Source organism: Elgaria multicarinata, chromosome 1 (assembly GCF_023053635.1).
Source record: "Elgaria multicarinata webbii isolate HBS135686 ecotype San Diego chromosome 1, rElgMul1.1.pri, whole genome shotgun sequence".
In the NCBI taxonomy this organism is placed as follows: domain Eukaryota; kingdom Metazoa; phylum Chordata; class Lepidosauria; order Squamata; family Anguidae; genus Elgaria; species Elgaria multicarinata.
Window position 1 is genome coordinate 3,005,271 of NC_086171.1, and position 15,154 is coordinate 3,020,424.

Sequence of the window (15,154 nt, forward strand, 5' to 3'; positions counted from 1 at the left end):
GGAGACATTTCTCTCTCTATCCCGTAATACTAGAACCCAGTGGGGTCATATCCCATGAAGCGGATTGGTGGGAGATTCAGGGCAGATAAAAGGAAGGACTTCTTCCCACTATGGAACTCACTACCACAAGACGTAATGATGGCCACCGATTGGGATGGCTTTAAAAGGGGGTCGGATAAATTCCAGGACGAGAAGGCTATCAAGGGCTGCTAGTCCTGGTGGCTAAATGCTACCCCCATGATCAGAGACAATAAGCCTATATGCTTCAATTGCTGTGGAACATGGGTGGGAGGGGGTTCTTGCTTTAGTGTGTCCTGCTTAGTTGGTCCCTGGCCGACAGCTTGCTGGCCACTGGACTGGACTGGACGGGCCCTTGGTCTGATCCAGCAGAGCTCTTCTTGTGATCTTATGTGTGTGTGTGTGTGTGTGTGTGTCAGGGTGAGAACAACCTGTGTTAGGAATGGTCAGACCAGAGGGATGGTTGCAGGCATGGCTGGTGCCCGCTGGGGTTGGTAAGGCAGAAGGCAGAGCACTTGCTCAATATTCTGCTGAGATTGCTGGAAGAAGACGGAGTGTAGAACTCAGCAATTGCATGCTTTGTGTTGGAGCAAATGTCCCTGGTTAAGAGATCGCTCTGCCACAAGTGTGTGCGTTCATTGTCCCGTTGCCCCCAATACAGAGCTGCCTCAGGTCTGAGGACACTGGGCCCGTTCATAAACCATCTTAAACCAAGGCTTTAACCATAGTGGTTAAGCCAGAAAGCCAGGCCCTGTTCGGAAGACACCTTAAATTACAGCTTTAACTACGCTGAATAAGACTTTTTTGCTTTATTCACCATGGTTAAAGCCATGGTTTAAGGTGTCTTCTGAACACATCTTGGCTTTCTAGCTTAACCACCATGGTTAAAGCCATGGTTTAAGGTGTCTTTTGAACACATCCTGGCTTTCTGGCTTAACCACCATGGTGAAAGACATGGTTTAAGGTGTCTTCTGAACAGGGCCATATAGTGCTGAAGCTAAGCAGATTTGGGTCTGGATGGGAGACCTTGGGGGGACCCCCACATCCATGGCCGCCTGGAGTTCCACAGAAGGAAGGAGGGCATACATACAATAACATAACCAGGAGTGGGGGCTATTCCAGCCTAAGGGAAGCACAGGGATCCCGGAGTCATTCCATTTGCAAAAAGGGCCCGTTGTTGCAAAGACCACAGCTCCAACGTGACACCAATTTCTAGCATTTTAAACGCGTCTCCCTAAGGGGTAAGTGTGTGCGTAGGGTGGTGTCGAAAGAGTGTGAGGATATCACAGTGCGAGTGACCTACTAAATGGGTTACACAAAGAAAGCAGCGCAGGTAAATGTGTGTGTGCATGAAAGAGAAGGAACCCTCATCAGCTGGGAATGGAAGACTACTGATTATACTTCCCTGGGAAACGTCTTTAGACCAGACAATGAAGCACACCATGAAGGGCCCTCTCCGCACACGGCCTGCCCCGAGAGCCCCAGATGCAGTCTTCACAAGTGCAGTAGCAGCCTGATGAGCTCATGCTTCTTCTTAAACTTGGGGGGGGGGAACCCCTTTCTCCCAGCCAAGGCGTCCACTATATAGAGGGGCTCACCATCCCTGGGATTTCCAGTTCAAAGGGTCAGGTAGCAGGGGGTGGGAAAGACCCTCCTCTCTCTGCCCAAGACCCCGGAGAGCTGCTGCCAATCAGAGAAGGCAATACTAGTCTAGATGGACAAATCATCTTGACTTGGTGTGAAGCAGCAAACTCTGCTCTCATAGCACATCAATATACATTCTCGAGCCATGCTCTGAAACGAGATCCCCCAGCTTTCGTAAAGACATAGAAAGGTTCATCTAGTCCAGATGTGTTGGGCTACAACTCCCAGCATCCCCATCAGGATGGCTGTCTGGGGATGCTGGGAATTGTAGTCCAACACATGTGGAGGGCGCCAGGTTCAGGATGACTGATCTTGTCCAACTTTCCGTTTTGCACAGAATTTTGCTTCTGGGAAGCTCACAAGACCGGTATGGAGGGAACCATCTGCCGCTGTCGTTGCCAGCCTGTGGAAAAAAGTATAATGGCTCCGTTTAGCGGTCACGGATAGGCCTATGATGAATTTGTGTAATAATTTTTAAAGCCACCTACGCTAATGCAGTTGTGTCATGTTGCGCAAAGTACTTTGGTTAGCCTTGAACCTACTGCTGATCATTTTCACCAGCTGGGAAGCAAAACTCGGACTGTAAGTATTCGGGCAGCATGCGAATTGAGCACCCAGGAGCACATAGTAGTGCCCAGCTCACTCCCTGTGTAGCTAAGTGACAAGTGGCTCTCCCTGCTGTTAAAGGTGCCACGAGAGGAGTTTTAACACTGCCATGCCACACATGGCAGGTGGGCCTGAGGTCCAGGTGAAACACCAGGTAGGTAGATTCATCAGAAGTAGCAAAAAATTCCAAAGCAGCTCGCTGTAAAGATGGGACAGGATTTAAGTGGGAGGGGATAGGAGGCCGTGACAATAGGGAATCCCCCAAGCCTTTTTTGGAAGGAAAGCCAGCACATTTCGAACTCCTTCCAGCAGGGGGCCCAGTGGACGCCCAAACAAGGTGTACATCCAAGCACCCAGCCAGCACAACCAACCCCACCGCTCCCCATTTTGCTGAATTTTAATGGTTCTGAGATCCCCAAAGGAAGAGGTGCTTCATAGCTGGCCATCTTCACGCACCACTTTTCTCTATGCCTTTGGCGTCCGAAGCTAGCCTCACGGAAGAAGGCTGATTTGGCATCAAAATGGGGCAGGAATGCATCGGTGTGCCTCGCTGCCCTCCTCTCTCTAATAATCCTAATTTGCGTGTCCCTAAACCAAGCACCCCTAGAGGATGTCTGCATTTTAAGAACGCCTCTTATTACCGAAATGATTCTCTTCATGAATTCTCTGAGCGGGGAGCAGAACAGACCACATACACTTCAAGCTAATGTGGGTATGTACCTGGACAACGCAGCGCCCTGACCTGAGCCTCACAAACTCTCTGATGCCTGAGCAGCGGGGGAAAGCTGTGGGAATGGGAGTAAGGACTCACAGTGGCAAGAGGCCTAATTGGGAAGAAGGCCCCACTGCCCTGCACATGGCGGCATGCACAATGGGCAGCGCTGTTCCTAGAGAGCTGAGCAAGGGCTGGGCTTGGGGTAGCCAAGAGGCTGGGTGGCTGCCATGAATACCAAACCAGGAGAGACCCCCACCCCCACACACTTGCTGCCTCCTCCTGCCCAACGGCTCATTGTCCACAGCACCATCCTTTCAATGCAAAGGATTAGTTCCGTCCGGGAGCCGAGGTGCTCAGCATCTTAATGACGGCCGCCAAATTAAGTTCCGAGCAGAGATGGAGAAGGGGGAAGAACAGTCTAGTAATGATGCCCCCCCTCTAAAACACACACACACGCACAGGCTGGGAAGACCAGCTTCACCACTGAAACAGCGACGTATTTGCAGGACAGAATCTGAAAAGGAGGGTGCTACCAAGTCTTCCTTCCCAGTGTTAGGTCCCCGATACTCCAAGCATAGGGGTTGTGGCAAGGGGCTATGGAGAGTAATAAAAAAGTTGGGAGAACTCAGAAGCCCTGCTTGTGGTCCAGACCCACTGGCCTATTTCTTTCCGAAGCCAATTTTATTAGGAACGGAGTGCCCAGACGCTGTACTACTAGTATTAACACAACACGATGTGGCCTCTCTCTCTCTGATCTTCCTTGCAACCTTTTTGAGCATGTCGTTAACGGCACCTGATGGGGAGGAAGATGGAAATGGGGCACAATCCGTCGAGAAGTTCTACACAAGACACCTTCAAATGAACATCAACAGATGACTGGTGCCCTGTGTTAATTATTCTGGAATAGCATTTGGATTGAGCGCAGTCACGGATTTCAACTCAGTCCCAGAATCAGAACCAACCTGCTTGCTCACCTCCCAATAAATACACTAAACACACATTTAGTTGTTTAAAAAACACCCGCGTTTTTATTTCACAAAATTGAGCGGCTGTGTTGCCGGAACAAAGGTTTTCTCCCCCCACCCCCAAAATACAGGACAAGATTGGAGAAAAACCCCCACAAACAAATATCTCATGTCTTCTTTTTCATGTGTACAGAAACCCAATCGTGTTAACAATTCATAGTACACTGCAGGACACAGTTAACAATAGAGTAAAAAAAAAAAAAAAAGGCAAGTTCTCCATTTAGAACCTTTTACATCTGAAGCGAATCTTGCTAAAAACAACCTGAGGTTATTAGTCTAAAGAGGACCATGTTCGGAATCTCAATTCCATGCTGCTCCAAAGACGACGGGGAAAGGATGGAAGAGAGATGTGGGGCCGTGTTTCCTTTCCGAGTGTGTAATCGGGGGGGGGGGGGGGGAAGAGAGGAAGAGGCAGGCCTTCATTCATGAGGCATGGGGGCTCCCCACTCCGACCCCTGGGCCAAGACCGAGCTGATGAAACATGTTGTAGAAACGTAGCGGCAGGCTACGTTTGAGCAGAAACTTGGCGGGCCAAAGCAAAGTTGTTCTCCGCACTCCTAGATGGTCTGAGCATCTGACTCTTGGAGGCCTCACACCTAGAGCTTAAAGGCAGCACGGAGCGGGTGCCTGGGAGGGAGAGCAAGGTGGGGCAGTTTTCAGGGGCAGCCTCTGCTCCTGCTGCTGAGGACGAGCGAAGAGGCAAAGCAACCACTACTAACGCTTCCTTGTATCTGGGCATATTAAGAAGGGCCCCTGTTTCCCACCAAATGTGAGCCAATGAGGGGTGATGCAGTGAACTTGCACATTGGACCACCCCCACCCCCACTCCCCGGCCATGATCCATTTCTAAAAAGGGCTGCGAGGTCACTGTAGGGCGGCCCAACCAAAGCTGAAGTCACAAGTTTTTAGGAGAACTCCTTTGCAACTTGAACCGAGGGAAGACAGACTGGCAAACGGATGCCAAGGGAAATCCAAAGATCTGGGCAAAGAACAGAGGGGACGATGGCGACACAGCAGCCCAAGGCGTGATCGGTACCAGTTGCCAATGGGCGGCTCCCCCCTCACCCCCTGGCAGCGCCCAAATGTGAGTATTCTCCCTGCCAGAGTCCAGTGAATAGCTGGAATGTGTTGAAGACCGTCAAGCTGGGATTGTGGGGGCAGAGGGAGACGTCTGCGCGTGAGCAGGTAAGGAAGACGAGAGTGTTGTTTCACAGTTCCCATCAGGACTGTTTACAGAAAGGAAACAAGCACTGGGTTTGCTGGATCTGCTCCCCGCGCAGCTGTTTGCAAGAGGTAGTTCTAATCGCCACACGCTCAGCCACTCCGACAAGGTCCCGCAAGCTAGCACTTAGCACTGCTACCTACAGCGAAAGGAACAACACAATATACACTCCAAGAAAGGAGAGAAAAGAAAGGAGGGTTTATTTCGCCTGTGGCTATTGTAGTGACCTATTCGGAAAGGAAATAGGGCGGCGCACCCACCCCAACCCCTCCCGGAAAGGCTGGACGAGGAAACTCGCAGCGCTGCAGCGGGCTTATGCCAATTGATTCAGCTCCTGGCTCTCGTCAGGCGAGATCAATATTTCCTTTTAATAAGTTTGCAAGGCAGCCCCAGGGCTCCACAAACCTCCTGAATAATTGCCCACCTGCAGCAACTCTGATCAGCATTAACCAGGATGCTCAGGGCAGGGTGATGCTGAAGTACTCCTTTGCCCGTCCCCCCACCCCCACCCCCACCCCTTTCTACCCCCGTGACTGAGTTGCAGAATCTTGGCGCTGTGCCTCACGGACGGAAGGGATCCAGTCAACCAAAATGTGCTCCCAGTTACGTGGGGGGGGGGGGGGAAGAAAGAGCCCAGAGACTGGAAGCATCCAGATGAATCAGGAAAGCGAGACACAAACCATGGCTGCTGCCCCCAGCTGCAAACTATACTGGTGGCAAGTCTGGGTGTGCACCAAGAGGAACAGAAGCCCGGAGAGGAAGGAGCAGGAAACTGAGGAATGGTGGTTTTTGGTTGCCACTGTCACAGCTTGAGAAGTTCCTTGCTGCTGGACCAATCAGGGAGCTGCGGAGGCTGCCGGTGCCCCGGCAGGAGGCGGAGTTGCCCCGTCCACTGGAGCGGGGGCCTGCTGGGGTGGCGGAGGATCTGCAAAGGAACGGGTTGAGCAGAGAATTAAAACAGGCAGCTTGAAACTTACAGTAAATTCCTGTTCGACGATGAGTCCGGAGGGCCATCTTTTCATCTGGGATAACGCCTCTACTAAGCCAGACGGAGGAAGCTGGGGCTGATCTGCTGACTGTACCACAGAGAGGCCCTCCCCACTCTCCTAGACCAGACCTGGGACAGCAGGACAACTCCTACCTCTCTTGCTGAACTCTATCAACAGGAACATGTGATCAACGGACAAAGCTGTCCACCAGCTTAAAAATTATAGATGATAGAGACAAGCAAGGAACAGCTCTTACTGGATCGGCTCCGTGAGATGGGAGTAGGAGGCACTGCGTTACAGTGGTTCCACTCCTACTTGCAGGGCCGATTCCAGAGAGCGGTCTTGGGGGATTCCTGTTCCACCCCATGGCTATTAAGCTGTGGGGTGCCACAGGGCTCTATTCTATCCCCCATGCTGTTCAACATCTATATGAAGCCACTGGGTGAGGTCATTAGGGGTTTTGGGGTTGGGTGCCATCAGTATGCTGATGATACTCAACTCTACTTCTCCTTGTCATCGGAGTCAGCTGGAGCTGTGAAGGTGCTGGACCAGTGCCTGGAGGAGGCTGTAATGGGCTGGATGAGGGCCAATAAACTGAAGCTGAATCCTGATAAGACGGCAGCTCTGTGGATTGGTGGTTCCTGAGTCCGGAAATTGGGTAAGCGACCTGTTCTGGATGAGGTGGCGCTCCCTCTGAAGGAGCAGGTGTGTAGCTTGGGAGTACTTCTAGATCCATCTTTGTCACTGGAGGCCCAGGTGGACTCCACAGCACGGAGTACTTGGGGACAGCTTCAGCTGATCTGCCAGCTATGGACTTTCCTGGACAGGGACAACCTAGCCACAGTAGTGCATGCACTGGTAACTTCCCAATTAGACTACTGCAATGCACTCTACGTGGGGCTGCCCTTGAAGACGACGTGGAAGTTGCAGCTAGACTGCTGGTGGGTACATCTTACAGAGACCACATAACACCGGTCTTAAAGGAATTGCACTGGCTGCCTATACGGTTCCGGTCGGAATTCAAGGTGTTGGTAATGACGTTTAAAGCCTTAAACGGCTTGGGACCTCGATACTTGAGGGAGCGCCTCTCCTTACATCTGCCTGCCCGAGACTTGAGATCTGTTGGAGGAGCCCTTCTCCGCATCCCACCTCCGCAATACATATGCTATGGTGCAACAAGGGAGAGGGCTTCCTCTGTGGTGGCACCCCGACTGTGGAACGCCCTCCCCTTGGAGGCCCGACTGGCGCCAACGCTGACTTTATTCCGGCGCCAAGTGAAAACATGGCTTTTTAACAAAGCCTTTGATGGTTACATTCACCAACCTCGTCACATTGTTTTAACTGTTTTAATTGTTTTACTGCTTTTAAATTATATACTGGTTTTAACTTAATGGTTTAATGTGCTTTTAGCTGTGTATATTTATTGTTTTATGTTGTATAATTTTATCTGTACGCCGCCCTAAAATCCTAGTGATACAGGGCGGGATACAAATGGTTTTATTAAAAAAAAAAAAAATCTCTGTAAACCCCCAGCCACCTCTGTTACACAGGCATACAACATTCATCACTGGGAAGGCAAATTATTATTATTATTATTATTATTATTATTATTATTATTATTATTATTAATTGCATTTGTATACTGCCCCATAGCTGAAGCTCAAATTGACACCTACCAGAACAGGAATGTGCAAAAAGCAAAAAATCCCTCTCTGCCAGGTGTCCAGAGAGCAGTCTTTATACCCTCAATTTACAAAAGCCGCTACGTCCTCAGGAGTGCACCTTGGGGAATTAGGGGGAACCCTCTGGCTAAGGTGGCATTACTTATTATTGTATTGTAAACTGTACTGTTATCCTGCTTTTCAGGAAAGCGTGGTCTCCCAAAGCGGTTTACATCAATACCAAAAGGGAGGCCCTGCCATCAGGCGGCTCACAGACTAACAGGGCGAGACACACCAGGGGAGGAGCACAGAGAGACACCAACTGAACCACAGGAGCCCTCCCCACCTACCATCTGAAGTGGTACAAGCCAGACACATGCTGTCCTCTTCAGTGAAAGTAAGGACTCTTGTGCACTGGTAATCGGACCTTTTTTTCGGCTGTCCTGTAAGTGAGGCTTAGCCTTATTTGGAGTTTAGGGAGGTCTTCCCACTCACAAAGACATAGGCCAGCCTTCCTCAACCTGGGGCGCTCCAGATGTGTTGGACTGCATCTCCCAGAATGCCCCAGCCGGAGCTCTCTGGGCGGTTCACAAAAATTAAAGCCATTCAAAGTATAAAACAACAGTATAAAACCATAATATAAAATACAATATAAAAGCTCAACCAGATAAAAACAGCAGCAATGCAAAATTACAAATTTAAAACCATGTTATTTAAAATTTATAGATTGTTAAAATGTAGGGAGAATAAAAAGGTCTTCACCTGGCGTCTAAAAGCATATAATGTAGGTGCCAAGCGAACCTCCTTAGGGAGCTCATTCCACAGTCGGGTGCCACAGCAAAGAAGGCCCTCCTCCTGGTAGCCACTTGCCTCACTTCCTTTGGCAGGGGCTCACGGAGAAGGACCCCTGAGGATGACCTTAGGGTCCGGGCAGGTACATATAGGAGGAGGCGTTCCTTCAAATAACCTGGCCCCAAGCTGTTTAGGGCTTTAAATGTTAATACCAGCACTTTGAATCGGGCCCGGACCTGGACTGGCAGCCAATGAAGCTGGAAAAGGACTGGCGTAATGTGGTCTCGTCGGCCAGTCCCTGTTAGTAACCATGCTGCCCTGTTTTGTACCAGTTGAAGTTTCCGGACCGTTTTCAAAGGCAGACCCACGTATAACGCATTGCAGTAATCCAAACGAGAGGTTATCAGAGCATGGATCACTGTAGCTAGGCTATCTCTGCCCAGATAAGGGCGCAGCTGGATGATCACCTTAAGATCATCTACAGGGGCCCTTCTCCGTGAGCCCCTGCCAAAGGAAGTGAGGCAGGTGGCTACTAGGAGGAGGGCTTTCCCCGCTGTGGCACCCTGGCTGTGGAACGAGCTCCCCAGAGAGGCCCGCCTGGCGCCTACACTGTACTCCTCTCGTCGCCAGCTGAAGACCTTTTTATTCTCTCAGTATTTTAACACTTAATTTTAACTTCAATTTAAATTATACTGTTTTAGTTCCGTATTTTAATCTTATATCAATTTTGCTGCGTGGTTTTTATCCTGGTTGTGCTTTTTATACTGTATTTTGTATTTGTGCTTTTAACATGTTGGTTGTTTTATGATGGTTTTAATTTTTGTGAACCGCCCAGAGAGCTTCGGCTATTGGGCGGTATAGAAATGTAATAAATAAATAAATAAATATAAACATTGTAAATAAATAATTAAATAAATAAAACGGAAGGCCCCAGAACGTCAAGGAAGTCTGCGCATTGCCACGTTCAGGCAGGCACAGTGGCTCTCGGGACGGGAGAGAGAGACATGGGGTGGGGAGACACACGTGGGCTCTTCCACTTACACAGCCCATTTGGAGAAGCCAAGGGCCCTCTGGGTCCCGCGGTGTTTCCTGCCGCTGGTGCTGCACCAGATGGGGGAGCGTTGCCGCTGCTTGAGAGAGCGCTGGCCGCGCCAGCTGTCATGATCCGGCCTGGCATGGACTGCCCGGGCATCACGGAGCCTGGACCAAGGATTTGACCTGTGGGCAGGAAAGATGGTGGTTATACGGTGGAAGGCGGTAATGGCAGAGCCCGCTGGGGGATTAGGAAGGTTGCCATCCACCACAGCGAATCACAGAATCATCTGGAGGGCTCCAGGCTGGGGGAGGCTGCTGTAATGGAAGAGCTTTGGAAAGGAAACCTATGCAAGACAGCAGAACCACGTTCTCTGCGGTCTTTGACGGGGGCTGCAAAGCAGAGTGGAAAGGAAGGAAAACTGAAGGAACCAACAAAACCATACACACCCGTCACCCTTCACATTGTGCAACAACGTGCAATCTAGTTCTAGCTCCACATCTTCTGCACAGGCTGCGCTCCTCAAGCAACTGAAAACATACACTTCAGGTTCTTTAAAAATCAGAGCTCTTGTGACCCGCTCACGGGTACCGACAGTCAAAGAGAGCCCTTTGAGACAGACCGGCTGGCCTTACTCAGTAATTCCCAACTGCTCGCACCGCTCGCGGGAGCATCCAACGTCACTCCTGGTGCTGCTGCCTTGGGACTGAAACTGGGTAGAGAACGCTGTCGCCCAGCCGCAGACGGAGGAGAAACGCCAACGGCACGGTCTACCATTCGGAGCTGCAGCTCCAGTAAAGACCCGCTTCTCATCGGAGAGGGGGAAGCCTCTGTGCAAAAGGAAGAGGGGCGCTCTAGGAGGAGAGTGGAATCTAAAGGAAGACTGCCGTGGCTCAGAGGTAGAGCTGCTGCTTGGCACGCAGAAGGTCCCGGGTTTGATCCCCGGCGTCTCCAGGTAGGGAAGGAAAAACCCCTGCCCGGAACCCTGGAGAGCCGGAGCTGCCAGTCAGTGTCGACGACACTGGGCTTGATGGACCAAGGGTCTGGCTCCGTATAAGGCAGCTTCCTGTGTTCCTGAGTTCAGGTCAGGGCTGCTTTGTTACTCTGAGATTATCGACATAGCGCCATCAATGTACACAGCAGCCAAAGGTCCCCAGCCCAGACCCCTTCCAAGCCAAAGAGAAGAGGAAGAGGAAGAGGAGGAAGGGAAAACGAATGAAGAGCGTGATTAAGCACACACGGAGAACAAGGTACACCTGAGTACCAATCAGTTTTCAGGTGCTGAGGCCTGGTCTCAGAGGCAGGACCGGCATCAAAAGTGGGAATTGTTGGGCCCCCGCCGAGTGGCAATGCTGGGACATTTGGGGGGAGGAGTGGTCCAGGTATATGGGGCAGCAAGGGGGATGGCTGGAGTTATTAGCTACGAGTCCCTAACCTCCATCAGTTACTTCTGGGAGTAGTTTAAAATTACTGCCCACGAAGAATCACACAGCTGGCTTTCCAGGTACAGCCTGAAGTGGCATTTCACTTATAGCAATAATTGTCTGGGAGGCGATTCTGATAAAACCACTGTGCGAGAGGCAGGTGTGCAGCCCAATTATTTTTAATTTTATAGGTGGGGGAACTGCCTAGTAAACAACGGCTGCAGGTATTGATAAATTTAAGCTAGGATTCGTCAGAAAGTGTGTGTGTGTGTGTGGGGGGGGCTTCTCCCGGCCATCCCCAGGTAATTAAGAGCGGGGAAAGGACAAAACGTTGCACTTCTTCACCACGGCACCCCCCCCCCCAAGCACTTTGGCCCCTTGTAGCCAAGGAAGCCCTATTATAAACGTGTTAAGGCCACGGTGGGAACTGAAGCCAAGGAAATAGCTAAGCAGAGGAGGTGAGCGCCGCGTGCCAAGTTATTGACTGCCAATGCTGACACCCACTTACGGCCTGTTACTTTGACAGTTTTATTAGTATCTTGTTAGCATCGAGCGCTATTTATTTTCCTCATTAAAAAACCCCAACCCAAACGTACCCAGAGACATAAAAGCCAGGAGCTTGGGAGAAAAACGGCACAAGTTCCCCAGCAGCTGAATTTTCCCTACTGCAAATCAGGCTGGGAGCACCGGCAAGCCCAGGTGAACTGGACCAGTTCCCAAGGACTGAATGTCCCCTTTGGGTGCAAGAGCTCGTAATGGAGCGTGAAGAGCCCATGAACTAGTTTGGGGGTGGAGGCAGGAAGGTCCACAGGCTGGAAAGAAAGAGTAAATGGGAACAAGAAGCCCCACCTGAGCTCCTAACTTTCCTTGGTGTAAGAAGGCCTTCCCCAGCCTGGTGTGCCCTGGTTGTGTTGGATTGCAACTCCTATCATCCCCAGACAGCATGGCTATTATTTTAGCAGTCCAACTACTTCTTGCCCAGCACATTAGACCAGCTTGCTATATTATTATTATTATTATTATTATTATTATTATTATTATTATTATTATTTATTTATTTATATAGCACCATCAATGTACATGGTGCTGTACAGATAACACAGTAAATAGCAAGACCCTGCCGCATAGGCTTACAATCTAATAAGTTGTAGTAAACAATAAAGAGGGAAGGAGAATCCCACACCAATGACACCCAAATTCTAAGTTATGAACGTACTTCACATAATTCTTCGCTGCTGTTCTGGGCCAAGGACTGGTGATGGTGGGTGAAGGGAGAGACCGGGGGGGGGGGGATTCTCATGAGAACAGGCAGGTGCAAGGGGCACCAAGGGAGAGGGCAGGAGACATAAGAAAGGGCAGAGAAGGGCATCAGTTACTACAGGCCCACAGGAAGAGTTTTTATTTTGAAGGCTTTTTGATTTGCAATCGTATTAACAAAACTTACTGGCTGTCTTCGGGTATTTAACAGAAGTGAGCTAAGCCTTAAAGAGGTTTCATTGTGAGGGAATGCCGCCTCCTGCAAGAGCCACCGAGATTTTTCTCTAAAGCAGCTGCTTTCCTTCTGCCGAGCCCCCAGCTTTCTGTAGTAGAGACCGATCTCCCCCTCACCAGGGAGCTCCAAACCCTAGCAGCCCACCCGTGCGTTCAAGAGAGCAGGCTGGTCTTCCTGCTACTGTTAAAGGCATCGAATTCTGTTATGCCAGACCTGTATAGACACACACAGCCTTCGTCAAAATGGGGTTTAGCAACTGAACTTTCTAGCTGTTCAGGCACTTGAGTCTTGAGGCAGGCAAAGATGTGAGCAAAATTTTGGCGTTCCTGCAGCAAGGCGGGCTGAAAATATCTACTACAGCCTGGGCAGGGTTTTCCAACCACTAGTGAGTTGGACTGCAAAGCCCATCTGTGCACACACGGAGCTCACAGCCTCCAGCCAGTGCTCTCCAATGCACAGCTATGACATTTCCGTCATTTCCTTAAAGAACAGCAGCAGCAGCTGACCAGAAACTCAGCGAAGAGCGGTGCCTCCGCCTGAGCAGAGAACGCTTCCGCTCTGGTGGCTGTGGCAAGCGTTTGATCCTCTAAAGGAGAAACAGGGAGCACAGGAACGTCCCCTCCTCTCCTTCAAGGCTTTTGCGACTGAGGCCCTCAACGTTTCAGAGCATCTGACCAGGTGGACATGGGGCGCCCCCCCCCCCTTGTGCCACTGCAGAAGCTTCACATGAAACCTTTTCTACCACGTTCAGCTGGGAATCACCCAGCTTGGCTCTCTCCCCTCCCCATGTTAGGAGAGCAGACAGCCAACGCAGCGAAGCGTCGCCCTCCGCCCGCCCGCCCGCACAGTGCAAATTTGCTGCTGCTGGCATCTGCCTTGTCTGTCTTGCTCTAGTTTGCTCTTGTGAGATTTGAGGAAAAGCCACCAAGGCTAGACTGGGGCTGGCAGCAGGAGAGCACACCAGCCCACTGCGTTTCCAGCCTGACGCAGGCACAGCACCCCATCAGAATTCAAGCCAGCCAGGTCAAAATGTGCAGGAATTAAGCAAAGCCAGGGGTTGATAGGGTGATTCCGTTACAGGTCCAATACGCAGGAGATCCGCACCCTATGTGGGGCCTGCCTAATCTCAAGAGGATCCGAGTGGGTGATCCCAGGCAGAGGAGGAAATCAGAGGCTGCAATTGCCTCTGAATTAGCCCCTGTGAAATGTCAGTTGCTGGCTCCAGGAGAAAAGCTCCAGCAGAAGGGAGCCCCTGAGTCTTTTCTGCAGAGCAGACTGTGACCTGGTTCGCATGTAATGGTGTGGAAATAATGGGTTGTCTCTTTAAATATGCAGCCTCCAATCGGAGGTTGCTCCGTAACGTCCCAACCCAGACACCGTGGGTTAAAGGTGGGTTATATAACCCACAGTTAACCTACAATTTGTAGCTATGTTAATCACGGGTCGTTTAACCCACAGTGTCTGTGTTCGGATGTCACGGAGTGACTTCTGATCAGGCTGATCGGAGGCTGCATATGCAAAACAATGGGGATCGTACCGAGCACGTGCAGCAGCGAATCATGGCTTAAATAACTCACAACTTGCTGCCCTTATACGCAAACAGGTCCTGCGTGTCACAGACAACTGGAACAAGCCCCTGAAGGCTCTTCTCTCCAGGCCTCTTCCCGCCAGACAACAAGCAGAACAAATTGGGCTGTACATTCAACTGAGGCAACTTCCTTCCTTTCATGCAAGCAAGTGAAAGCTTTCGACGCAGGACGTCATGTATTAGGACCGGAGGTGTCTGCACTAGGCAGGTTGGGCCACAGGATTTTGAGACTCAGAGAACATCATCTTAAATACATAAGCATTGCTAATGTTTTTCGGGCAATAACCATAACGGCATAACGGAAGAAAGGTCAACAATCCCATCATCTTCACGGAGTTCTGCCTCTAAATGCCAGAACTCTTACCTTCGTAGAATCATAGAATAGCAGAGTTGGAAGGGGCCTACAAGGCCATGTAGTCCAACCCCCTGCTCAATGTAGGAATCCACCCGAAAGCATCCCTGACAGATGGTTGTCCAGCTGCCTCTTGAAGGCCTCTAGCGTGGGAGAGCCCACAACCTCCCTAGGTCACTGATTCCATTGTCGTACTGCTCTAACAGTCAGGAAGTTTTTCCTGATGTTCAGCTGGAATCTGGCTTCCTGTAACTTGAGCCCGTTATTCCATGTCCTGCACTCTGGGAGGATCGAGAAGAGATCCTGGTCCTCCTCTGGGTGACAACCTTTGAAATATTTGAAGAGTGCCATCATGTCTCCCCTCCATCTTCACTTCTCCAGGCTAAACATGCCCAGTTCTTTCAGTCTCTCAGGTTGAAAGAGGCATTTTACTCCCCAAAGGCTCAGATTTCCCTCCCTTCACCACTTTTATTCTCTCTCTCTCTCTCTCTCCTCCATACAGTATATAAATAGCAACAAGCCTCAGAGGTCGTCTTTGCAGCTCAAGCGTACTCCTTGAAACCCAGAGAATCGGCCATCAAATTTCCTTCCTG

The 15,154-nt window shown here is 50.5% G+C and overlaps 1 protein-coding gene across 1 annotated transcript in view; it reads right to left on the reverse strand.

Annotated features, from left to right (window-relative positions):
* Positions 1-3,983: 3,983 nt before the first annotated feature.
* SMARCC1 (SWI/SNF related, matrix associated, actin dependent regulator of chromatin subfamily c member 1) overlaps positions 3,984-15,154 on the reverse strand; it is a 131,023-nt gene continuing 119,852 nt past the window's right edge. The window contains exons 27-28 of the mRNA XM_063122327.1: positions 9,714-9,890; positions 3,984-6,155 (exon numbers count right to left, since the gene is read on the reverse strand). Of these exons, the coding sequence (XP_062978397.1) occupies positions 6,067-6,155; positions 9,714-9,890 (266 nt within the window). The 3' untranslated portion in view covers positions 3,984-6,066. The remainder of the gene's footprint in view (positions 6,156-9,713; positions 9,891-15,154) is intronic.